General features: G+C 33.5%; 1 protein-coding gene across 1 annotated transcript; it reads right to left on the reverse strand.

Moving 5' to 3' along the window:
- Positions 1-14,089: 14,089 nt before the first annotated feature.
- Positions 14,090-26,892, reverse strand: LOC144972657 (GDP-fucose protein O-fucosyltransferase 3-like). Its single transcript, XM_078914137.1, has 8 exons — positions 26,745-26,892; positions 22,850-22,922; positions 21,448-21,644; positions 18,314-18,474; positions 17,780-17,875; positions 17,046-17,198; positions 16,485-16,659; positions 14,090-14,746 (listed from the first exon to the last, which is right to left on the reverse strand). Exons 1-8 carry the CDS (start codon positions 26,832-26,834, stop codon positions 14,225-14,227), a joined length of 1,467 nt encoding a protein of 488 aa, XP_078770263.1. The 5' UTR covers positions 26,835-26,892; the 3' UTR covers positions 14,090-14,224.
- Positions 26,893-27,383: the final 491 nt, after the last annotated feature.

The following is a 27,383-nucleotide window of genomic DNA, read 5'->3' on the forward strand; positions in this document are numbered from 1 at the left end:
TCCCAAGTTATCTATCACTAAATATAACACGACGGCTAGTAGACTCCTTTTATTATTATTTATTTTTTAAAGACTCACTTTTCAGAACATAATATATAAGTGGTTTTCGGTAACAGTAATATGCCAAAAATGCATTTAAAACAAATCACTATGCAAAACAAATCACGATGTCTATAGTTACTATGTGATGCCCAACTCATGTAAAAGAGAATAATGAAGGATATATTTACCAACTCAGTTCGTGGCTGGGACCTCTCTCTTGTTCAATGGTTGTTCAACAATTGTAATTAGGCATTGAAGAGTGTTTAACAGTGATGTCTGAAATACAAAACAATAAAATATCGTAAGATTTACAATAGTTACAAAATGTGTTCACAACACTGAGTGATTGGATGATAGGTGAATGAATCGTTATGGAATGTAAACATATTGAAAACAATTCATGAATGAGGCAAACAACAAAATGAAATGAGTGATATAATAACAAAGTGGACAAGGAATGAATGAATGAATGAAAAACTGAGTGAATAGATGAATGAATGAATGGATAATGTATGAATGAAAGAATGAAGGGAGGAATAAATGTATGAATGATTGGATAAATGAGTGAATAAACGAATGAATGGATGAATGAATGAATAATTTATAAATGATTAAATGAATGAAGGAATGAATCAATAAAATGCTATTCAATTTGAATGAAAGAATGAATGGATAAATTGCTATTCCATTTAAATGAAGAAATGAAAAAGAAAAAAAAATTAATCCTGTAAATAGGGAGTTCAATTAAAATATGATCAAGTGGGGCAATTAAGAGTTTTACAATTTAAACTTTAAAGTTAGATGAAATAGATATATGTAGAATGAGGCCCCAGAATTTACTAGTTACTATAAATGAAAACAATTAACGATTTGTTTACAATGAAATAAAAATAATGATGAAATTTAATTAAAAGAGATAAACAGTGATCGTGGCAGTTACAAATAGAGATGTGAATATATTACGTAACTTATGATAATATGTCAGGTTCGTAAGTTTACGTTTCCAGGCAGTTGACAGGCTTGGATGATATATTCGTCTGATAACAGGCTCGGGCTCGTAAAATTCCACTTCCAGGCAATTGGTAAGGGGTTATTGTGTAACTCTTTGACAGCGGGCTCGGGTTTGATCCTTGAAGATTGTACAATCAAAGTTAAAAGCTCCGGCGTCTTAATGTTGTAGATATAATATCTACAAAGTCTCAAAAGATAAAAATCTTCCAGTATATATATATATATATATAAGGAATAGAGCGACTGGCCGTCCGGCATAGATTGTGGAGAGAAGTGAGTGTCGAATGTTAGACCTATCAGCTTTTATAATAAGTGGCTACGTGACAGAATGTAGAACGAAAAGTATTCACTAATTAGAAATTAATTCGAGGGAAGGCTATAAAAGGAAAGACGATCTAATATTAGAAGGTAAAGTTTATCTAAGCCTACCGAAATATAACTGGAGTGAGATGAATTCAGTTCTTAATAAAATAAAATTTAATAAGATAATTGTGAACAACCTTTAGTGTGACAATGATGATGATGGTGATGATGATAATCACAGTAACGAAAACCCCCCGGAAAATCAATAAATAATAAAACACAATAAAATACTATTAGTATTTGGAAAAGGATTAATCAATATCAATGACAGCTTTGTGTAAATTGACAACCATTATAAACAACAACTAAAATCATGTTTATTACGTATTTATACAAATGTGTTAGATTTATATGAAATTCAATTCTAAAAATATATATATATATATATGGACAACTTTTTGACCATAGGACATTTTATTGTAAAAAGATAAGGTATATGTATTAAATGTCATGGAATTTGTAAACACATGGTAATAACAATAACACCAAGAACAAAATTAACAACAGCAACAACATAACAATAATAATAATAATAATAATAATAATAATAATAATAATAATAATAATAATAATAATAATAATAATAATAAGAAGAAGAAGAAGAAGAAGAAGAAGAAGAAATTAGATAGTAAAAATTCTAGATGCACAGTTAAAAGGACGTGAGGAAAAAGGAAGACAAAGGGGAATTGATTCAAATAGGGAACATATGTAGATTCCAAGAGCACACTATCAGTGTACTTAGTTTGAGATCACCTAAATGTCTCACCCAGACACCAGCACAAGATCCCACTAAGAGGAATACACTCAAATGTTTACACGTCACATGTTCATAAAATAATTTTTTTAAATTACAGTATATCTGCCCCCGCGAAAAAATGCCACTTTTCATCCCAAATTATGCCAAAATTATGCCCAAAAATTGCCAAATAATGCCACAAATTATGCCAAAAATGCCCCCAAAAGGGCCCCAAATAATTATAAAATACACGCGTATACCAAAATATTCTTATTTACAGTAATAATGATAACATTGATAGTGACAATGCATACAAAGAAATGAAATAAAATGAGAAGTGGATATAAATTTAATATCCTCAATATTACTACTAATACCAAACAGTATCAACAATAATGTCAGTCATAATGATATTTTTGTTTTTTTGTTTTTAAGGATTTTACGGCGCTTGCAACACATTTAGGTTATATCAGCGCCAGGAAGAAAATGGGATTGTAAAAAGTTCTAGAATTACAATTAAAGCACTAAAGAAAAAGTAACACATAGGGGAACTGGGAACAAATAGGGATCAGATGTAGATTCCAAGAGCATACCACCAATGTACTTGGTTTGAGATTACCTATGAGTCTCATCTAACACAAGCACAAAATGCAACAAAGAGGAATACACTCAAATGTATACATTGTTTTTGTTTTTGTTTGTTTTTAAGGGTTTTACGGCGCTTGCAACACATTAAGGTCATATCAGCGCCAGTAAAAAGGAAGAAAATGTGATGTTAAAAAGTTCTAGAATTACAATAAAGCATCCAAGAAAAGGGAAGACAAAGGGGAATTGGTTCAAATAAGAAACAGGTGTAGATTCCAAGAGTACACTATCAAAGTACTTAGTTTGAGATCACCTAAGTCTCATCCAGACAAGCACAGGTCCCAACTAAGAGGAATACACTCAAATGTTTACCAATCATATAATATAATATGTAAACTAAACATAATACAATGCATAACTGAGAGATGATTTACAAGGAAAAATATATCATCTCCCAAAACTATAACTATACATTCGACTGTTTCCCTCTCAGCCAAGGACTCCGACCAAGATCAGGACTAAACCAAGCAATCTCATTCCAAGACAAAGACAGAAAGCAATTGGAAAACAGATGAGGGGATAGAAGACACTGCAAGTACCTCCCTGCCCGCTATGGGAGGTAGGAACCCCACCCAGAAATGTATACATCATACATTCAAAATAAATATAATAATACATAACAGAGAGATGATTTACAAGGAAAAAGATATCATCTCCCAAAACAATAACTATGCATTTGACTGTTTCCCTCCCAGTTTGGACTCCGGCCAGGGCCAGGACAAAACCAAGTAATCTCATTCCAAGACAAATACTGAAAGCATGTTGAAAAACAGATATAAGGAGATAGAAGACACGGTCAGTGCCTCCCTGCCCACTATGAGAGGTCAGGAGCCCCACCCAGAAGAAGAGGAAGAAGAATAAAAACAATAATAATAATAATAATAATAATAATAATAATAATAATAATAATAATAATAATAATAATAATGATGATGATGATAATAATAATAATAATAATAATAATAATAATAATAATAATAATAATAATAATAATAATAATAATAATAATAATAACACATGAAAATTCCACTCCAATGTTAAAAAGTAATGCACCATTTGAAATTGTTTGAGATTTTTATGTTTTTTAAGTGTTGTGTGTTATTTTATTTTGGTGTTTTTTGGGTTTTTTTTTTGTGGTGCACATGTATTGAACAGACAATTTTGAAGTCTTTGAAATTAATTCTATCCAATTTCCAAAGATACAGCAACGGCATGTAGTCTGATTAAGAGCATTATTTCCAATTAAGGTTACTTTATGGGTAGAACCAACATAATACTTTGGAGACAAAAGACATAATCCCTACTTCATCCTCATAATATGTTTCCGGAATAAACAAAAGACAAAAAAACTAACAATGTTTCATCATCAAGACGAGATTGATTTAAACCTAGGTGCACAAAATAGCAGTTCTGATAACTGAATGCACTTATGGGTCCAATTTGACATTGTTGTAATGGACGTTTTTTTTTTTTGGTTTTTGTTTGTTTGTTGCTTTAGGTCTCTTCCAACACAATTGAGGTTATATGAGAGACCGCTGAAACAAAAAAACAAGCAATCTAACAAAAATAGTACAAATGTCAATCAAAAGCATAACCTAAAGATATCATAAGCTAAATTAGAAATAACCAAGAACAAACAGGCAGAGGATTTACAGGAAAAAAAATATCCCCTGTCAAAAATACAATCACAAACCAAAGAAGCAGGATAGGCTAGTAAAGAGAAGAAGAAACGACATCACTATCGGATCATACACCCATGCGAACATCATAGGTATATGATTCAAGGGTGATGCTCCCATCCAACCACCCGCGATGGACGGTTTTATGCGTCCATTACAACAATGAGACTATAACAGTTTGGGTTATCAGGCCTGCAAATAAGTCCACATCGATTTAAACCAACTGTTTTGTGATTTCATCAGTTGGACAGCATATCATGACCAGAGACTGGTGGAAGTCCAGCAATTCATTAATAATCACGCGTTTTACATAAAATCTGTCAGCAAAGGGCAGGGCACACACAGTTGTCAGCCTTGGCAAAGGGCCAAAGCAAGTATAAATTCATTATTCTCCTTTATATCTCGCATTCTTTCCAAAGCCAAGGTTGAAAAAAGAATCCAATTTATGGTACTAATGGGTGTCAACATACTTAGACTTAGACAATGATTGGAGGTGCAGCAACAAATTCACAATATTCTTTATTGTACATAATGCAACAAAACTGTGATAATTAAGTTTATAATTAGATTGCAATAGAGATGGTGAATGGTATGGCACTGTTGTTGAATGAGTAAGGACGATGGATAATTAAAAATCGTTGAAATTGAAAATTTGTGTAGTTATATTTTTAAAAAACCAATTCAGCTATATATTTTGTGTTAGTGTTAAGCAATGGCGGTAAGATTAATAGATGTTGTGAAGTACTTCGAGGATACAAAGACAAGCGGGGACATCGGTGAATGGCTGATCAAACTAGTGCCAAAGTTATAAAATGTTGCCACTTTGGAACTCTTTGTGCTGTTGTTTTTGTCCAGTATGGGATTAGCTGTTTATAAAGTTTTTTTATCAGGACAAAGCCACTAAAAAGATGAAGCATAGGTGTGTAAGCAGATATATAGCCTATGGTCAGTTGCAGAAAAAGGTGTTCAAAGAGAATGAAAGTGATCTTGTTTCTGTTGCTGAATAGAGGTGACTAGTATCATTGATGGGACAGACTGAGCCACAGCCTCTGTTGAAATAGAGTTTCTTGCTGGTCTGCTTACCACTGTGTCTGTGCGGTTGTGGAGAGTTTGAATTTAGAGGAGCTTATGACATACATATATACATATTCGATACAATTTTGATAGGTTTGTATAAATAATGTGAGTTTATTTCAAGATTTCGTGGATTTTATGCAATAACCTACTTTCACTTCTCAGTCATCACATGGTGATGAAGTCTACATAAAATTCCTCTCGAGTGTCCTTTGGAGAAGATATTGTGAACCCATGGTCTTTTTTTTTTTTTTAATTTTCTTTCTTTAACTCGATTTTAATTTTGTGATTCAATGTTTTTCTAATGGAATTATTGGTTATTGGCCTGGAATGTCCTATTGACGATCTTTAGATTCATAGGGTGTGTTTTTTTCAACAATGTCAAGCGCCACTTGGGACTTTGAACTTTGTGAGATCAGGGTGGTTGTGATCGAGAGTGATGATATGTATTGATTGTGAGACCAATTTCAGTGACATTTAGATAACAGACACAGGGCTGCCAAGTCAAAATGAGAGACATTGTGGGGCAGAATGAGGGATGGAATAATAGGCACACACAGACACACACACACACATAAATACACACTGTCAAAATTAAATAGGTACAGTAACCGACAGTACACAATAATATTCAGTCATATTCTCCTAATACTAATAAGTATCAACAACTGGGCTGAAATGCGGGACATGAGGCGGTGATGCAGGACAGAAGGACAATAGTCCAAATGTGGGATTGTCCCACATTATGCAGGACACTTGGCAGCCCTGCAGATATGTTTGGTGAAACCAGAAAGAAATATTCCAAGACAGAAACAGGGAAGAAACAACTGATTTCAGAGAACAGAAGACACTGAAAACACGCCCTATTTTAGCTGGAGATTCACGAAGGTCTTAGAGCCCTTAGCCCAAATACTCAGTCCAGCTCTATGCACAAAATTGAAATAAAACTATTTTTAAAAATATCAATTTATCTGCCTCAGAGCATGACTTTGTCCAAAAGCATGCCCAAATGAAAACCTTATAATTGATAAAACTTGACAAAGAAAACAAAAATGAGCAAATGCTAATACTAATATATTGTTCATCTTTTCAATACATATTATGCCATTCACAACATTAACATTGTGTTAATATTTAAGATGATACCTCAACATAGATGAAAAGTAAAAAGTGTCACCTATGTAAAAGAGTGAATGTATGGCAAATAAGGAGAGTCACATAGGAAAAACAATTCAATCTGTTTACACTGCAAAATAGTGTCCCAATAGCTCAGTTGGTAGAGCACTTGCTTCACATGCAAAGAAACTGAGTTCAATCTCGGGTGAAGTCAAGATTTTTTTCTGACCCAATGTCCAACCAGCTGTTTCTGCTCGATCAGGCGGAGAGAACTTTACAATAGACTAGCCTCTTATCCAAAGGGTAGCAAGCAATTTCTATTGGCTGTTTCATGCTATAGAAACAGGGATAAACTCTGACTCTTTGTACCTACTTTACTATATTGTAAATGTGATTTACATAATTTCTGCAGTCCTGATACTGAAAGCAGAGCATTCTCCCCTAAAGTGAACGAACAGATTTTGATTTTGGGTTTAGTTAAGATTTTGTTTGGATAACTAATCCAATCAGCATAAATTTGGCAGCGGTTAGATGTGGTGAAACATACTTTGCAAAAGACTTGGATTCTGTTCTTAGGCTGGCTAGTTATTGTTAATGTTCATTTCATGATACAGAAACCAAAACCTACTCCAGTTTCACATTTGGCGTGGGTTCCAGCAACAACAGTCGTGTTGTGAATGTTTACTAATTTTCTACACATAATTTTTATTCAGTTATCATTCGATTGACAGAACTTACGCCTAATTTTTACTCAAAATGGATGTGAAATATATTTTGTTCCTGATTTTTATACATATTAGCAGATTTATAACCATTAATTGTGTTTTAGCTTGTGATTTTACTGCCCAAAGCATACCGATAATATAAACATCAGAGATTCTCCAATCCCTCTAATCTGTGTTACCCTCACCACCCACTGTTGACACATCTTTTATTAAAGTAAGGAATAGGGGGAGGAAAGGGGAGATAAAAACAAATTCAACAGACAACCTTATTGTCCATTTCTACCTTGTGTAATATCAGGCAATGTAAGATCATTGAAGAACAAGATTGATGAATTGTTCCCATTATGTCGGTTTAATAGTGACTATCGTCAAGCCACCATAATAGTTTTAACAGAGACTTGGCTATCACCTGATATACCCTTGACATATTATGAAATTGAACAGTTCTCACTATTTTAAGGAGATTGGTGTAATGTTTGTAAACGAACTGGGGGTGGGGTGTGCACAAACATTAATAAGAAATTGTGCCAGCCCAAAATCTGTCAGACCAAGAAAGTAGACTGTGACGATGAAATTGAATTTCCCTCCATAACTTCACAACCTTATTATCTATCCTGTGAATACGTTCATATCATCATCATCATCATCATCAACTTTACATCCCAACATCATCGAACAGCAACAAAGCAAAAAATATTTTTGAATAAAGAAATACAGGACAAGAAGCCCCCACACGAAAATTCTCGACATCAAACTCCAAGAACCCATGCGCATAATAACAGGATGCCTCAAATCAAGACCAATCCCTTGGCTCCCAATTATAAGCGCATTCGCACCACCAGAACTCAGGCAAGAAGCAACCCACCCAAAAAGTAGACCACAAACTGAAAGACCTGACCCTAATTACCCCATTAAAAACCATCATAAATGAAGCTCCCAGAACATCACGACTCAAATCCAGAAAGTCCTTTGACCACTTAGAACTGAAAAAACTTCAAAGCCTGGATGGAATATTGGACAAATACCATGCCTGAGTGAGGTGGGTTAATCAAAGACCCAACGGAATTTATGCCAGGCTTCAGGAATGGCAATCGAAAACAGTGGGTTGCCTCAAACCAACTACTGACAGGCCACAGAAGGACTGCTGCAAACATGCATTGATGGGGTCTGAGGGAGTCAGCCAAATGTCCCCACTGTCAGGGAATGCCAGAGACAGCAGACCACATAATCTTACACTGCCCTGTGACGGGATTGGCGGGAGGTTTCAAGGCTGTCCTCAACTGTGGTGACAAATTTAAAGACTGGCTGGAGATGTAGCCATACGCTACTACTTCTACCACTGCAAAGATTTAATGTTCGTGGGACTATATCAATTTGTGGACTGCCATTTAAGGCGATCCTTCCCTACGTTAGCCTGTCGTAGACCCTTGGGTAAGGCCGAGTAACCACTTAGCCTCCCTACCAGGGTTACATGAAGTCACGGCAGGCAGGTGATGGATGGGGGAGGGGAGCAGCCAGGAGAGTCCATGGAACTGGTCAACTCTCCACAGCGTCAGGCAGAGGATACCATTAGTTACAATGGCTGAGGCTAACCGTCTAGTATGGGAACTGCCCTCACAGAAAGTAATTGCAGCCTACGGTGAGTAAAAATCTGCAAAGTAATATCATGTCACAAAACATAGTATGTCCTCACGACAGCGTGCATGGGGATCAGCACTGTAGTGCGATCAACTCGCTCGGTAGGGAACACCATGCGCAGCAGGTGGTTCCAGACCGTCATCAAACTACTGCTTGCAACTTCATTACATGAAAGAGTTATTGATATTCTACAGAAGTTGGATATAGATGGTAAAGACATTCGACTCGTTAGAAATATTTACTGGGAGCAAAAAGCGGCTGCTCGAATTGATAGTGAGGTCAGCGAGTACACACACATACAGCAAGGTGTGAGGCAAGGATGTGTCCTATCTCCCAACCTTTTTAACATCTACAGCGAGTTCATTCTACATAAAATACAGCTGGGCAGGAGTGAATATAGGGGGATATATCATCAACAATCTAAGATATGCGGATGACACTGCTCTAATCGCAGAATCAGAAAAAGGGTTACAAGAACTACTCGATAATGTGGCCAAACATAGCGAAGACATGGGGTTAGAACTCAATGTGGAAAAAACAGAATGTATGGTTTTGAGCAGAAATAATGTTAATCTTAAACCACCCTGAAAATTATCCTATCAAAACGAAGAGTTGAAAGTTTTACATATTTGGGATACATTATTACATCTGATGGTAGATCCACCCATGAAATTAAAAGAATTGTTTTAGCAAAGAACACATATAATCAATTAAAGCAAATCATGAACAACCACAACATTGAGATGGCAACAAAACTCCGGGTAATGAAATCATACATGTGGTCTGTACTTCTTTATGGCAGCGAGTGTTGGAAGATTAACAAAGAATGTGAACGTAGAATAACTGCAGCCAAAATTTGGTTTTATCGACGCATTCTTAGAATCTCATGGAAAGATAAAATAAAAAACGAGGAGGTATTTTTTTTAATTGGAGTACGACCAACTTTGGTAAACACCATCAGAATTTCTCGGACATATTTACAGAAAAAAACGGAATTGAAAAGATTGTACTTACTGGTAAAGTTGCTGGGAAGAAAAGAAGAGGGAGACAGAGGATAGATTATATTGGCAATCTGAACGGATGGATTGGTGGAGGAGGAACAGGAATCGAGCTATGGAGAAGATCTGAGGACAGATATGGTTGAAGGGACATGATCGCCGATGTCTGCAACAGGCCTGACACTTGATGATGATGATGATTTAAGGGACATTATGATTTATTTTAGTGTAATGTTAAAAATAGTTATAAATGTTCATCCCATGCTCCACTAAGTTTATCTAACCACTGCATGCTCTTGCTACTCCCCACTTACTGCCATGTATTTAAAAGTATAAAACCAGAAAAGTAAAGTGTACAGATTTAGAATGGAAGTGTGTGTAAAGAGTCCCATGGTTGTTTTGAATGCACTAACTGGAATGTATTAATTGAATCATGTGATAGTGTGAATGAGCTGAATGACTGTGTACTCACTGGTGATGATGAGTCATAGCTTTACACTGAGAGAGGGAGACAATTTCTTCGCCGTTTTGATCGATTTTTTCTGAATTTCAAACTAATGTAGTATTACCGTTATTAAGTGTAGCAAAAATATTTTTATACTACCAAAGAGTTTATTAACAGAGTTTTCATTGATTATTTAATCATTATTATGATGTTGTTAAAAAGCAAGAGGGATAACCCATGAAATTGATACATAAATTTAAGTGAATTAAAATTTTTAAGAAAATATCTTAACATGTTCAACACTTAAGATTTTTAAACAAAAGTAATGGAAATGATGTTGAATATCTGTAGAATGTAGACATATAAATTTTATACCAGTAGATTGAGGCGTTTTTGAGATATCAGTTCACCTGTACGTAAAAGTAAGGATTTTGAGTAAGGTAAAACTGAAATCCAATCACAGCATTGTCTTAATAGACATTTTTAAATAAACCAGCAACATAGTCAAATGTTATTCATTTATATTTATCCCAGAATCAATGAATTATAAGAATTCCATTAAAAATTGTTATATAAGGACACTCATTTAAAGACAATCAAAACCACTAAGAAAATCTTTAAAAGTTCATATAATTTTCATAACCTTATTTTTGAGATATCCATGCCCATTATTTTTTTTTATGTACTTGACTTGCACCTCTTTTAACTTGTGTGCCATATAGACTGCACATCACTGGCGAAAGATTAGGATCATATTCACCTTTCTTGTTCAGAGTTTTCTCATTGAACCAAAGGTATCAATACCTGCATCGCATTTCTTTAAATTATGTACCAGTGGGATACATTTCTCGCAAATTGAAATATTTAAATATGTCAGAATTTCTCATTTATATTTATAGACAATTGTTGATAACGTCTAGAGTCTTTTAATCCTCTCAGCACGGCTCTGTACTCTTTCACAACAAATTCGACATATTTCATTAGTACTGGTGTGATGACCGTCTTCAGTGTGTCTCTCCATGACCTGAACAGAACTTAAATAAGTAAATTTAAGAAATATCTAAAATTTCCGCTTAAATTCAATAAAATCAAATTAAATAAATGTCTCTTATCATCACTATCTAGTTTTATTATTGGGTTTCTAAAATATCATGAAATATTCTCCTCTTTGTTGGTAACAAAAATAATTATTGAGATTCCTTTCCACACTCTCTATTCTTAAATCCCTGAATCTACATAATAAAGTATATATCAAATGAAAGATAATTTTATCTACTTTTCTCTGATCCCTCACCCTTAATGGTAAAAAGTGTTGGTTTGATATTTTGAATTTTTAAATATTTCTTGAACTTATAATTTTAATATTTATTTCATAAAAAACTCTGATTATTCAAAAGAACAAAACACTAACTTATCATTTAATGATGTAAACAAAAATAATTGCGTCTTGTAGAGGAAAATCTGGTCTTTGTATCCATATATGTTTGAAAATTATGAAAAAGATGCTGCGTCCACAATAGGCTGAGAAAATTGAGTATTTTGATGAAATTTCTACTACTCTCTGCCTGAGAGAAATTCAAAGCGATGAGATTTACCTGCAGACATAATTTATTGCCAATGCACGCCGTCTTGACAGCTGTTATCACTGTGGCTGACGGTGAATTGTTTACATTACTTGACGGTAGCCAGTGAGGGAAGAAGTAACTAAACTGAAAGTTTGGGCCCTATTTAAACGGCTGTGTATTTAAAATTTTGTGAACAGCTTGTGTGTTGTAAAAAAGAAAGAAGTTATTATCCTAACAACAAACCTTGGGTAACAAAAGATCTAAAACTTTTTTATTAAACCAAAAGAAAACTCTTTAATAGTGGAAACAAATAATATCTTAAAACAAAACAAAGAGAGATAAAGAAAGTAAAAGAGAAAATTATAAAAATAAACTTGAAAAATACTTATCTTCTGGGGATATAAAGCAGCGAGGTCTTAAAACTGCTGTCAACTATAATCAAAAGCCCACGATTACCAGAAGACATCGAAATTGAAACCTTAAACGATTTTAATACGTTTCAACTCAGTTATCAAATATGATATTGAAAACGAAAAGCATAACTTATTTTTAACATGTCCATCCAATGCGTTTTGATCCCTGCACTTTGGAAAACTTCAAAATTATTCCTATTCCAAAATAAGAAAAAGTTGAATCAATGAACGATTTCAGACCTGTTGTCCTGACTTCAATAGTCATGAAATCTTTAGAAAAACTTGTCCTTATTAAAATCAGGAATTAATTTATGCCATTGCGTGATAGTCATCAATTTGCATACAAACCAGGATGAAGCATAGAAGATGTCATTCTGCAGTTTACTAACAACATATACACGAATCTAGATCACGCTAGGAGCTATTGCAGATTACTTTTTGCAGATTTTTTTTTCAGCGTTTAATACAAAGCAACCTCAGTTGGTTGTTCAAAAATTGACCAGTCTAAATTTATCATGCTTGAGTGTTTGAATTTCTTACTGAGAGAGCACAGTATGGACAAGACGTGTCTTTCTGCATAACTAAAAACACTGGTTTGTGTATTGTCCCATGTATTATTGACAAATGACTGAAGAAGTAAGACCTGAGTGTACCTTTAATCAATTTTGCAGATGACACCGCTCTTCAAGGCTTTATAACAAATGGCAATGATGTAGCCTATAATAGGCAAGAAATTGATAGATCTGTACTTTGGTGTGATGCCCATCACCTAGAGCTTAACATAAGCAAGATAAAGGACCTAGTAATTGACTTTAGGAAAGTGAAGGAACCAAGAGAACTGTTAAAATTAAAGGACCATCTGTTGTTATGTCAGGAAGGAGTGGCCGCCCCTTCTCTATCTCAACTAAGACAGAGAGACACCGAAAATCCTTTCTGTAATCTAGTGTTAGGCTTTTTAATACCAAGCAATATCATTAAAACAAATATTGTTATTATTTTTTTTTAATGACCTAGTAATGTAAATTTGTTTTGCAATACCTACAATGACAAATTTAACTATTTTACAGTATTGAAATGATTCATTATAAAGCACAACTCTGGCTATGAAACCGCTCCTTATTTATATATATACATATATCATTATTACGATTTCTGGGACATGTGTGGAGAAGAGATGGAATAGAAAAGTTGGTAACATCTGGGATGATCGAAGGAAAGAGAGCTAGAAGAAGACAAAGAATGACTTATTTAAATAACCTAAGAATGGCCAAATGTGATTTTAAAAGCAACACAGATTTCACGTGCACTGCAGAGGATCGTTTAGTGGAGACAGCTGACCGGCAACAAGCTCAAGAGAACAAGCCACAATGGATGATGATATTATGACATAATCTTATTATCTATTTATTTTACTATGTAAATTATAACCCGTCTGTACAAAAATTTCCTTTTTCATGGGATGCAATAAAGTATTATTATTATTATTATTATTATTATCATTATTATTATTATTATCATTATTATTATTATTATCATTATTATTATTATTATCATTATTATTATTAGTATTATTATGATTATGATTATGATTATGATTATGATTATGATTATTATTATTATTATTATTATTATGTGGCCTATGGCTTAAAGGAAAATTTCTTTTGCCTCTAAAATATTGCACGATAAATCTTGGCACAGGTGTTGGCTTTCTTGCTGATCCCATTGAAACATCAAATTTGTGAATGGAACTGTCATGAAAGCATTCTCAACTGAATTAAAAGTCTCTCTTCCTTTTCAGTTTAGCTCGGATAAAATCTTGACACAGCGGAAGTCTTTGCCTGACACATTCCCTCAGATATGGGGACACTTCTTTCTGTCGTTCCCATTCCCCCTTCCAATAATCCATCCACCCAGCCTCTTCTGTATATCTTCCCTTACTATCAAACTTGAGTCGCTTTGGGCACCCAAGATGATTTATGTTAGCTTGTCTTTCAATAACCTTTCCACCACTAGTTTTACTTTGGATATTTTCATGAATTCGATTACACACGAAACACTCAAAAGCATCTACAAAGTTGATGTGATCAGGCTCCCAGTGATTCAAGTCATCTGGACTCCAGGTTCGGGATGCCAGGGTTTCTCTCAGAAATTTGTTCTTAATTCCTTCACTCTTCCACAAGAGCATTTTTTCATACTTTTCATCATTGCTATTCAGATGTTGAAGATACAATCCTAAATGTTCTACTGATTTAAAATCAGATATCAACAAAGCTGAATTATTATCTGGAAGAAAATCCTGAAAAGAAAAAAAGGAAGAAATGTAATATGTGAACCTTGGGTGAGCAATATGATGTGAACTACCACAGAGTTATCCAAATGAAACAAACAAAAAAAGCTATTATAATGTCATTGAAAGTTGCTGCCATTGTTTCCATCTGTCAAGGAAAAAGTTGTAAAAGTTTTAAAAGACGTAAAAGATGTCAAATGAATTTTCTGAAATAATCGATTGCGGTAAAAATAAGAAAAATATAATTGCTATATGTGAGGCTGGCTGAGAAAACATGGGAGGATACACAAGCTTTGATTCGAGACATGAGCCAAAAGTGAAGATAATGAGAAATTTTAACAATTTTTTTTTTTTTTGCGAATAATGCTTCTTAAATTAAGAATCAATTCATGATTGTAATAAAGCTTGAAAATAAAAGCAATGTGTTTATTATTTTTATTTTGTAAGACATGTCAGTCACAAAATTCTAATTAAATAGCTAGAATTTGAAGCTAAACTTCGATCTGTTTTGGATCCTACTACCACCATGTATACACACTGAACCCTATCATGTTACACACCAAATGAAAGGATTTTCTCACGGCTTTTCATTCATAACAGGTGTGCATGTAAACAGCACACTATAAGCAAGCGACAGCGTCTGGGCATGTCTAAATTCCAGGAATTTGGGCAGGCGCTTCCAACCATGCATTGTTTTCAATGCGAATCCCAACTCCTGCTTTCCGTTCAACTCTACCTATCTGACTTTATTTACAATCTTATTGAATATTAACAATTTACATCCTTTACAGTATTCCATTGATCTATTCATTTATTATACATTATTTACTACGCTGGAAGATTTATGTCTCTAAGGACAACAATTTATTTAATATGGCGACTGATGAAGTTACACCCACCTCAATCGGCTGGGTTCATTCGGTCTTGAGAATCTTGCTCCAGAATCTCATCTCAGGGAGATAATAGTGGATACTTCTGTCTTTCAGACAGGGAAGACAGATGATTCAGGTAAGCATCAAAGCCATCTCTTTATTTATTTTTTTATGCTTTAACTTTCAAGTGTTTCAGTTACGAGACTGGTCATTGCTTTGATTGACTACTTTCACTTTTGACTAGACAAGTTCGACTATGGACCTCAGCATGTTGTCAACAGTTAATGAAATATATTTTAAACGTCTGGAAATAATTTTTAAAAATCTTCTTCTCAGGATGACGTATATGAAATTTCATGCCAATATCTTAAAAACTAAAGAAATTGGAAATATTTTTCGATTTTTTGTCAGATTTCTTCGCAGAACGATGAAAAACCTGAATTTTTGCATCTGAAATTTAAGAAAAAGAATACACTTTAAAAAAAACAAACTTTATTTTTCATTACATTTCATCTAGAGAGTCTATTCTATCTGATAATGTAAAAAAATGCAGTATCTGCTGATGACAATGCTTTTTCAATGAGAAATAACAGGAAAAGTTTAAACTCATTTTTCTCTGTTTTCAGTATTTCCCAGAGCAAAAAAATTTATTCAGAAAAAAATTCATAACTCGGATTCTAGTAGATATAGAATGAAAATTTAAAGTGGTAAATGGTCAGGAAGATGTGGTTTACACCACTGCATACATAACTCAATTTATGAAATTTGCGCATCCTCCCGGGTCTTCTCAGCCAGCCTCACACGTGTCTGAGTTTGAATAAAGAAATCACAGTAATTATTAAACCAAATTTGTCATATGATATTAAATCACTTACCCTTACTGTTGGTGATCCAAAAATAATTGGCACAGTGCCCACCATTAAAGGTCTCCACAATTTCTCAGTCATGTAATCCTTGCAAACTGCATTCTCCATTGAAAGAACAAACTTGTAGTGGGACAAAAGCTCATAAAAATCTGCATGTGCCATACCCTGAATTGGTTTTGCAATGCTGAAATCCAATTGAGATCAACAAAATGTATAATGTATAATATGTAACATAATATTTATTATATTTTTATGACATATTCTTAGCTACAGTAAAACTTTGTGCCACTACCACAATAGGATCTTGGCATAATTCTCAGTATATAGGAAATTAAATCATGTTGTCAAGGAATGCAACAAAAAATGTTCAATATTGGGAGTTGCTGTTTATTTGTTTGTTTTGATTTTTGTTGTTAGGAGAAGGGGGGGAGGGGGGGGGGGGGGGTTAGAAGTTAGAAATCACTAATAAATATAATATAAAATACATAAATTATATATCACATACAAATTATATTTCACATAAGGTAAATATTAAGATTAGCTTTAATACTTCTTATTTAACGTTCTTACTTTGTAGCCAATTTCTTGTTATTCAAGCATCGTCCATATGAATCCACACGTATGTATTCCATGAGGAGCTTGACATAATGGTCTCTATCAGATGGAGGATCACAGTCTGACTGAACATACACAACAGGGGCAATGCCTTCCTGCTTCTGGTATCTAAATGTGCAGCAAAAAAAAAAAGACATTAATGAATAAACAGAAGAATGCCCCTAATTCATATCACGCATTCCTGATAAATGGTACATTTTCACTTACATGAAGGAGTTAACAGAATAAAAGTAAATATAATAAAATCTTGTTGGTGATTGATACATAAGTGAGGTACAAAAACCTATAATTTTTAATTTTCAATTATCACACACAAAAACAAAAAAACCCTCCAAATAAACCCCAAGAAACAAAAACAAATCAACCAAACAAACAAAATACTAAAATCTTAAGAGTTATAGAGATAGCTAACTACAATAATACTTTTTGATGCTAATTTGGCATCTCAGACAAAATGCTGTGTGTATGTTTGCTCACCTGCATGCTTGCTTGTTTATTACTTATATAATCCGTTCAAAGATAAACACTTAGGCCAGAGGTTTAATAGTCTAATCATGCGTATATGAAAAGGTATAAGTTATTCAGATCCCCTCCCAGAAATTACATGATATATTTGAATTAATTCTTTATTCGTTTCCATCATGAAAGTAAAAAGACAACAAAAAAACAAACAAACAAAAACAACTTACAAGTTTTTCTGATTCAAAGTCTTAAAATAACCATTTCGTTCCAGCCACTCTATTGAGGGGAGACTTTGTGTACTAATAGGAAAGTCTGACTCACGTCTGAAGGGGAAAAAAATAAAGAAAAGCAGAAACACCTATAAAAATTATATATTTAGAATTTATGAAAGTTGAAAACAATAGCAATTTCAATGGTGTTGCTTATATTGTGTATCTTGCATGCATTGAAACTTTATTACTTTCTTTCTCCAAGGACAAGAACAACTTGATGACATAATTCATCGCTCGTAATATCTATGACTATAGCTCCTAAAAACAAACCATTGAGATAAAGAATTAAAACAAAAGAATAAATACAAACTTAAAAGACAGTTTTACCAATTTTTCCAGTTCAACTATCGAAGGAGTTACCTTGAGCTTTTAATTCTGGATGCTGTTTAAAATTAAAAAAAAATTAATTAAGTTAATAGATACATTCAATCCCTGGTTAGACCTTTCAATAATTATCAAAATGTTATAATAAAATTTCTGAGGACAAACCTGAAAGTAGATGTATGATTAAACAGAGCTAAAGTATCTTCATGCATAAGAAGATAATTGTTCTTTGGAGATTCTTCATGAAGAAGAGCCCACTCGTGGAAATCTTCTCTTGGTAAGGGCAGATCATTGGGACTGAAGTCTGTACCATAAAACATGAACACCTTAAAGATAGAGGTAAATGATACAATCTTTGCTGGATACATGGATACAGTAATAATATATGAAGAAATAAACAAAGTATAGGCAAATAATTAAAACTGGGACATGAGAGGATCTAAGCGTCACATAACAATGAATACAGTGCTGGTTTATTGGGATGGCTTGGTTCCCTACAAATCGTCCCAATTAAGCAGCGTCCCAATTAAGCGACGGCTATGACATTGAGTGACATTTCACGTCTTAATGAAAAACAATCAACACCTTAATCTACTTCTAACAATGACAGACAAATCTAACTGCACAAAACATTTAACGAATATGCCGCTCATAATGGTTGCATAAGTAAGCAACAGATTAAGAATGCATTGTCTACCCATTGGTCTCATTGAACAAACAAAACATTTGGTGGTGACAGCCTTGAACAAAACCATCACTTATTACCATTCGCACCATTGGTCAGTTGATCCATGACCATAAACGTGACGATGGAAGTCGATGGCACTGACAAAGGATACAGTAAATTCTATTGTTCACATCTCTGTGAATGAAGGGTTCGACAGACTGTCAAGATAGACTACTGGGGGATGCTGGTAAATTCGATATTGTTGTGATCCCAGTGTTTTGGTCATGGGGATGAGGCGATGTTCATGATGGTGCTTGTTAAAGATAATGATGATGATGATTATTATTATTACAATTATTATTTATTATTATCATCATCATCGTCGTCATCATCATCACCTCCACCACATAATATTATGCGGTGGGTGAAAGTCGACAAAGTTCAAGTAGACACCGTTTCGTGACTCGGCGACCCGAAAGCAGACCACTATACTAGCAACAGCAGAATGCGTTGCATTGTTTATCGGTATCTTCACATTAGCGGAAGTCTATTATTTTCAAATAATTCAAATTTAATAAGATATGAAGGAAATAAAAAGCAATTCTTTGAAAGCTATCGTAATATATAAAAGATATGAGAGAAAAATCATCAATCTTTTTTTTCTTTGTAGTTGTATTCGACCACCACAACTTTGATTTCTTCAATTTCACAACCTCATGCTCTGCATTCTGAAGCCGGTAGAATTTGAAATAACCAAATTGGTATAATATTGGATTCAATGAAAAATAGTAATGAAAATTATGTGACTAACTTGGTAAACGAATGAGTTTTATATGCTGTATGTTATGAATTGAATAAATGATAAGTTATACTTCCGATTTCGATTTAAGCAAAAGGGCACAAGTGTACTTGGTACCAATGACGTAATCTGTGACATTTTGACACCAATGCATAAAGCAGTTGTGAAGGCGGTGAGTTTCATCACCACCGTTAATTTTTACACAATTCAAATTGCTGATATCTCAGCTCTTGGAGTAATGAGAAAGTAGTTCTATATCACAATTTAAACAGAACACAAACTTTTTTTCATAAAAAATTCATGCTTTCATCACTAATTTGCACGATTGTCCCTAATTCCTCTAGCTATAATGTTTTGATTGTTTTTGTTTTAAATCGGAAAGAGATGCAAATTTAAGACGAGAAAAGAAGCAAATAAAGAGAAATGGTTTTTTTTTTAGTTTTGGTTTTGGTGAGATTCGTGATACCTCAGTTTGTACAATTCTCACCTCTCAAGCATAGGGAATTAACAAAAAATAATTGGGTTGCTAGGAGTTTAGGGTTTTGTGGTGAAAATTACATTATTTCAGACTAGCATCCATCCTATCTAAAGGGTAGCAAATAGTTCATTCAATAACACAGAAATCAGGATAAAGTCATGCGTCATAGACCATAAGGCACTAAAAGACTTTGGGGTGCTAGGGAGTTGAGGCCACAAAAGACGCACCTGCTGGGCACAAGCGCACAATCCCGCATAAGAGGGAAGCATTCTAATGCCCACAGATATATTGATAGGTACCCCTAAAACATACAAAGAGATCATTTACAATGAGAAAATCATCCTCCATAAAAGGAATAATATATTTTACTGCACCCTTTTAGTTAAGGATCCCAAAGAGGGCCATGGCAAAACCAAGAAATATAATTCCCAGATAAGTCCATAAAGTAGCATGGAAGTGAAAACAGGCGGGCCTTGCAGAAGTAAAACCAGGATGTCTTGGGATTATATGAGTTTCTTCAGAGGTTGATTTATTATCTTATGCTGCTTTTTCAAACATTGTGTTTATCATTCATGATTTTATGTTGAATTTTGAGAAGGAAATATTGACTTTACCAAAAAGTTAAGATGATTTTTTAATTCAGCAGGTCCGGTTTCCTAAAATGTGTGATATTTTTTTTCTATCTGCAATATTTGAGAGATATTTAATCTTTTATGCATTTGCTCGTAATTATAGCTATTTTTCTGCCAATGTGCAAAATTGCATGTTTCCTGATGTTCACTTCTTTAATTTGCAAGGACCATTTGAAGAAAATGTCTGAAAAAAATTGGACCACTTCCTTGGAGTACTCTCTACCCATTGACGTGAATTATATTTCATTTTGTAAGATCATTATGTTAACTTAATAAATGGAATATGTTATTTCGTCATGCTGGAGGCCAAAACACTTACTTTCAAGAGTGTTTTGGGGGAATTTCAAAAATAAAATATGTGTCTGGTTCAAATCTTGTTATCTTTTATTTATCTAGGCTATGTGCTTTAGACATGTGTTTCACAAGTATAATAAATCTTTTTGGTGATTAATTACATGACGTCAAAGTTGGAACATTTGTTTACAGAAATTGACAAGCAAAAACATTCTAAGTTCTTGAATTTGCTCTCATTTTCTTATCTATGTATGGATTTTCAAAATTTAAAAAGTGTTTTCAATGACTATCAGAATGCTTTATGAATATAGTAAGAACAATTCATTTTAAATATTCATAAATTGTCTCTTGTTCTTGTGGTACCTAATAGAACAAATAGCTCGAATTTCAAGGAGCACTACTATTTCTAATTATGATTTATTCATTTACCTTCATATTATCATGGGACATATAGTTACGATTGTTTGTAAAGAAACACTTATTTTTCCCACACGTTCTTGTTGATCCAGGATCTTTGGTGAATTCTGTCCACCATAAAATAATTGGAATCTCAGGGTCCTGCAGTACTTTTTCTCTTTTCTTTTCCATGTCTCTCTTGATCTCCTCATCCAAAGGAATGTGAACATCTGTTGGAAATCAAAATTTGTGAACAGAATTTACATAAAAAATCAAAATATAAAATGAAATACATCACAAACTTTTTTTCATTGCGATTATGAACACAATGTGCAATGTCTCCAAAAACTGAAAAGGTGAAACACAGATACTAAAAGGTCAGCAATCTTGTTGAATGCAGGGGCCCTTCTCTTGTTATTAAATCATTCTTCTCCTACTTTATATAAATCAACTAAGTCCGAATGAGTAATACTTCGAAAAGAAAAAGAAAAAAATTGATACTTTCCTCGATATTCAGTTGTGTACTTTTTAAGATCTCAATATTGCTCAAAAAGCAGGTAGATTGTTCCATAAGCAGAATAAAATTGGGGAAAACAAAAGTGAAAATGACTGTCAACACTTGATAGGAATACGTAGAACGAGACATGACGCCTATTAGATGAAATTATATTTTTTTCAGACAGAGAAAATGCTGTTAACGGCAAGGTACTCATTTTACACCCGAGTATGGTGAGGAGAAAACAGTGAGTGAAGATCCCTTTCCAAGGACTCAACTATGCGCCAAGCGATGCTCGAATCCAGAACCTTCCAATCCTAAAGTGAGTGTCATACTACAAGACTACATAGTCGCACTTGCCATTTAAAAAATTAATTTATCAATTTAAAATAAAATATTTTTTTACCAATGTATTGGTATCTTTTTCATTTTTAAGCAAAGACTTTTATTTCCCCCACAGAACTGATTTCTCAATGGATCTGAAATTGAAAGTATTAAGATCAACTGTATATGACCGAGAACTATGCACAACAAATGATGTGTTCAGAGGAATTGGGTGCAATATCTGATGTTAACAGTAAATTGAGTGTTGAATCTTTGATATTTCTGATTTGCCATCTCAACAAAATGGTGGGCACAAGAGGCCGTGAGCCTTGGTTTATTTGGCTTGAGCAAATCAAATCTCAACATTTAAGTTTTTGATGAAAGCAGCAGCAGCAGCCAAAAAAAGGGTGTGTGTATTTTATAATTTGATAGAAAAGTGACTTCATTAGGTTGTATAAATTTTGAACAAGCCTTGTTTGCTCTATTGGTATGATTTTCTTGTTGTAACTCTGAAAAAAGTTTCTAAGCAAGTGCAAGATATTAACGTTCTTATGGCACCATACAACTGAGCAATAAAAACTTATTTATAATCAAAATGATCATTTTTCTACTTACGATCCTCTTTGGTCTCATCAATGAATAAATCATATTCAATATCTTCCGGGAAATCTTCATGTTTTAAAGACATCTGTAAAAAAAAAAGAAAAAAGAAAGAAAAGAACAACAAAAGAAAATAAATTAAGGGGATGAAAAAGAAATAAAATAAAATAATCATTGACGTCTGACAATGTTGTTTAAGTGAGTAATTTCGAAGTTGTTATGTTTCAGGTATCTTTAAGTCAAATGACAAAAGCAACAAAAATTCCTGTCAATGAATTTGCTTTTAGACAAAGGAAGTTTCAGTTTGTAGATGACAAAAATCTCTAAATTCTCAAAAGGATGAATGAAAGTAAGCGCGTTATTGTAACTGTAATAGATAGCAAACGACAAATTTCTGAAAACGGTCATGGGACATCATTGATAATTGGAAAAGCTGAACTCTTGTACAGTCTTCATTACTATACAAACTAAATGACAAAGTGAGTTAAATCTAGTCAATGTGTGTATTTTTGCTGGTCTGAAAATTATTTGAATGCAGTTTATGAGCTTGCTTTAACGTTGTTGAAATGGACAATACTTTGGGTTGGTTTGAAAAAATCAACATTACAACAATGGGACCATAACAATCTATGTTATATATCAATTTGATAAATTAGAGGTGCGCCTCAAGAGACAACCTGTCTAAAAAACAATAAACCGATTTCCTCAGACCACATCACATCTTCTCCAGATTATTTTCAAATTCAATGTGATGATTTGAAAGAGGATATAATAATATCTTTTAATAAGTAAATCCATTCGAGATTGGTGGAATATCTTGTAATAAAAAAATGAAATATTATACGAACTTGATACTGTGATAAAGTCATCTTTTGGCGTCATCATTGTAGACATCCAATAAGTCAACATTATTTTATTATCAAGTTACGAATCAATTTCCTCGGTTCACGGCTATGTCAGATTAGTTTAACATAACATAACTTATGATATAGGGCAAAATATGATAAAATCCCTTGAATGCCCTTAATATTAATAGTAATGCTAGAAATCTATTGATTGAAAGATTACAATAAAGATACACATGGTAAAGATAATTTCTCAACTTAAATGTACTCATGTATGTGTGATGTACAAACATATATCTTTAACCATGACATGCAAAGCACACACAAACACACACACACACACACACACACACACACAAACACTCATGCATCCATACATATAGAAGATAACCATAATAAGATAACAATACATGATATTTCCATACAAGATTGAAAGCCATGTCAACAGCACTGCAAATTATTCGTCATATATAAATCTCCATTCATATAATTCCCTGTCTACTAACACCTTGAAATCTTTGTTTAAAATTTTATTCCATTTCTGGACAAAATGAATACCGAACCAGTTTTGTCTTATGTTCTAAATCTTAAATTTGTCCCCTCAAGTAAATTTAATAAATTGGAATATTTTAAAAAATAAGAAAGTCTATTCTATCTAGACCATGTACTAATGTATAAACCGGAATTAAATCCCCACAAATTCTTCTATATTTCAAACTTGGTAAGTCAAGAAATTCTAACCTTTCCTTATAAGATAAATACTGTATCGCATAAATCTTTTTGGTAGCTCTCCTCTGTACACTTTGAATACTAATAGATTGTCTTTTATATAATAGGCTCCAGATGCAATTTCCACATTCCAGAACTGGTCGAACGAGCGATTTATACAAATACAAAAATATAAATGTTCTATATATTATTTCCATCATTCTGATTGCACGGCTTACACAATTATCAATATGTACATCAAAATTCAAAAGTGAATCAAAAGTAACTCCCACATCTTTTTCATAAGGCACAATGGAAAATAGATTTGACATAGAAGTATCGGTAAACTAATTATGACATTGATTTTTTTTTCCTATTTGTAATACTTTACATTTCGAATCATTAAAATCCAAATGCCATGTTGTAGACCATTTGAAAGTGAAAAGATATCATTTTGTCGAATGTTATGATGCTCAGTTGTACTATAGATCTTCGTATCATCTGCAAACAGTTTACAGGCTGAATTTATGCGACATGGTAAATCATGTATATATAAAACAAATAAAAGTGATCCCAATACACTTCCTTGGGGTACACTTCTAATTCCGTATAAAAATAAAGGGGGAGTGAAACGTTTACTAGAGTGAAAAAAATTATCGCTCTATCTCAACTAGATCAAAAGTTATGACCGTTTATGTGGTGAAAAATCTCTATATAGCTTAACAGGAAAATCTGTGACCAAAACACAGCAACCCACTGGATAATCAAGTGTAATTCAGAAACGGCTTCAGATACAACTTTGAAATTTTTACATGTGGTAATTCAACATTTCTATAATACATTACAAACAGAAAAAGAAATATTTACTGAGAGAGAAAAGTATAGTTTAGAGTTGAAACAGCTGAAATCAAGGAAAAATAGATCACGACAAGCAAATGAATGACCTATTGGAATCTTGGAAAAGTCAACAATAAAATATGTATTCACATGAAGATAGACCAAATACATCACTGAATCGGCGTCCTTTAGTTCTTCACTTTGAACCTTTAAAAATGAAAATAAACCTCATAAAAGCAGAGATATGGACTGATAAATGTTTGAGGTGGTGTATTAGTGTTTTATCGAAAATGGGTGATTTTAGCACAAAAAAAACTTCCGCTCCCCCGCTCCCCTAAATTGGACAGTTCGTCCGTCAAAGAATGAAGAATGTCAAAATCAAAACAGCGAAAATCGATCGGAAAAAAAAAGGAAGAGAATCATAAATTATAAAATGAAAGCATGGACATGTTAACGCCAATGAATTGAATAATTTAAAACAAAAATAACTTCCATTAATGGAATAAATTGTAAGATATAAAGATGTAAAGTTTTGATGTGGATTGACGAAGTTATATCTCAAACGCAGCAGACGACAGGAAGTGAATCAGTATAAGAAAATGGCAGCTTCTGTAAACAATCGAGGACAATTACTGTTTTTTGGGGAGCTCTAACTTTTGAGTGCAAGCATATTTTGCTCTGAAACTTTTAGAGTAGCTACTTTAATATAGCTCTCAGAAGGACGTTTTTTATTAAAAAGAACCATCTCTGGATTAAAAGTTATAAGCGTTTAAATACATATACTCTCTTTACACAAAGATTTCTCAAAATATAGGAAGATAATATTAGCATCATTGTATGTAGAATTTTATGCCCTTTCCAATGATATATAATACTTGCCATTTCATTTCACTGAGAAAGAAGAATGAATATTTTTAAAACACTCCTAAATTTTCCCCCCTCAAAAAAGGAAACAGAAATCCTCGCCTGTTTTCAACTCACGAGGGCTACTTCTTGCAAGCGCCTACTTTAAATCCATATGCCTTTTAATGAACAATCTCTCATGTGGTACAAAATCAAAAGCCTTGTGGAAATCAAGATAAACATCAATGCATTGTTCACGATCTCTAGATAGCTAGGTATAATCCTCCACTTGTAAAAGAAGAGTAATGCATGATCTCTTTGATCTAAAACCATGCTGGTTATCGTTTAACATCGTATGACTTTCAACCATAACCTTACAGTTACAGAGAGTTACTCTGATGGGTCTGAGTCTGTAGTTTGCAGCATCCAATTTTTCATTGATACTGATTTGAATTGTAGAGATCTGATTTCATTGTAAATTTTGAAATAGAGCTTTATATTCATGGATAAATCCCTTCAGAATTGAAGAAAAGTCTTGCGATTTTCATCATAAAATGTAATTTTATTCGGAGACTTAACCCCGGGCGGGATGAGTTAGAATTAGAATCAAGTGAAAAAAAACAACAAAAACAAACAAAACAACAAACAGCACACATTTTAAGATTTAGAAATTTTACCGGAAAACCAAAAAATGTCCAAAGCACTAGTAAAGCTAAAAGGGCAATAATAATCCTATTCAGTCGTCTTTTTAAAAAATGCCTGCACATTTTAGACAATTGCTTCCCAACAATAAATATCCATTGATTGCATTGATCGTCTGTCACGTCTGCCGTCTGCTAGAAAAAGAAATATTCTACTTTCACCAGGGTTGCCAGATTATTTTTCAACAAAATGCCAGGGGAAGACTCAAAAAATGCCAAAACACTCAAAAAAATGCCAAAGTCTGTTGACTCCCACCCCCACTAAGAAAACTACTCACTTTTGATAGACAATTTACTATCATATCCTGGTGGCTTGCGTGTTTTCTTGTCTTTTTTTTTTTTTTTTTTTTTTGTTTGTTTGGAATTATACTAAATTTCCTATAGGGGTAATTTTTTACCTACTGACTACTAAGTGGAGTGAAAGTTAACAGGCGACCATGACGCAAATATACATGAGTTTTGCAGGAGATTCCCAGAAAACTTACGAGGATACTTGTCGAGGGCTGAATTTGAGTGAATATCTGAGGGAGGCAGGGCTAGTTCAGGGTGCGAGTTTTAATAGCAAAGTTTTCCGATGTGAAGAGATTTGTGTTTACGCGTTTAGAAATAATTAAG

This window comes from Berghia stephanieae, chromosome 5 (assembly GCF_034508935.2).
Source record: "Berghia stephanieae isolate SIO BIC M18660-M18661 chromosome 5, UCSD_Bste_1.3, whole genome shotgun sequence".
In the NCBI taxonomy this organism is placed as follows: domain Eukaryota; kingdom Metazoa; phylum Mollusca; class Gastropoda; order Nudibranchia; family Aeolidiidae; genus Berghia; species Berghia stephanieae.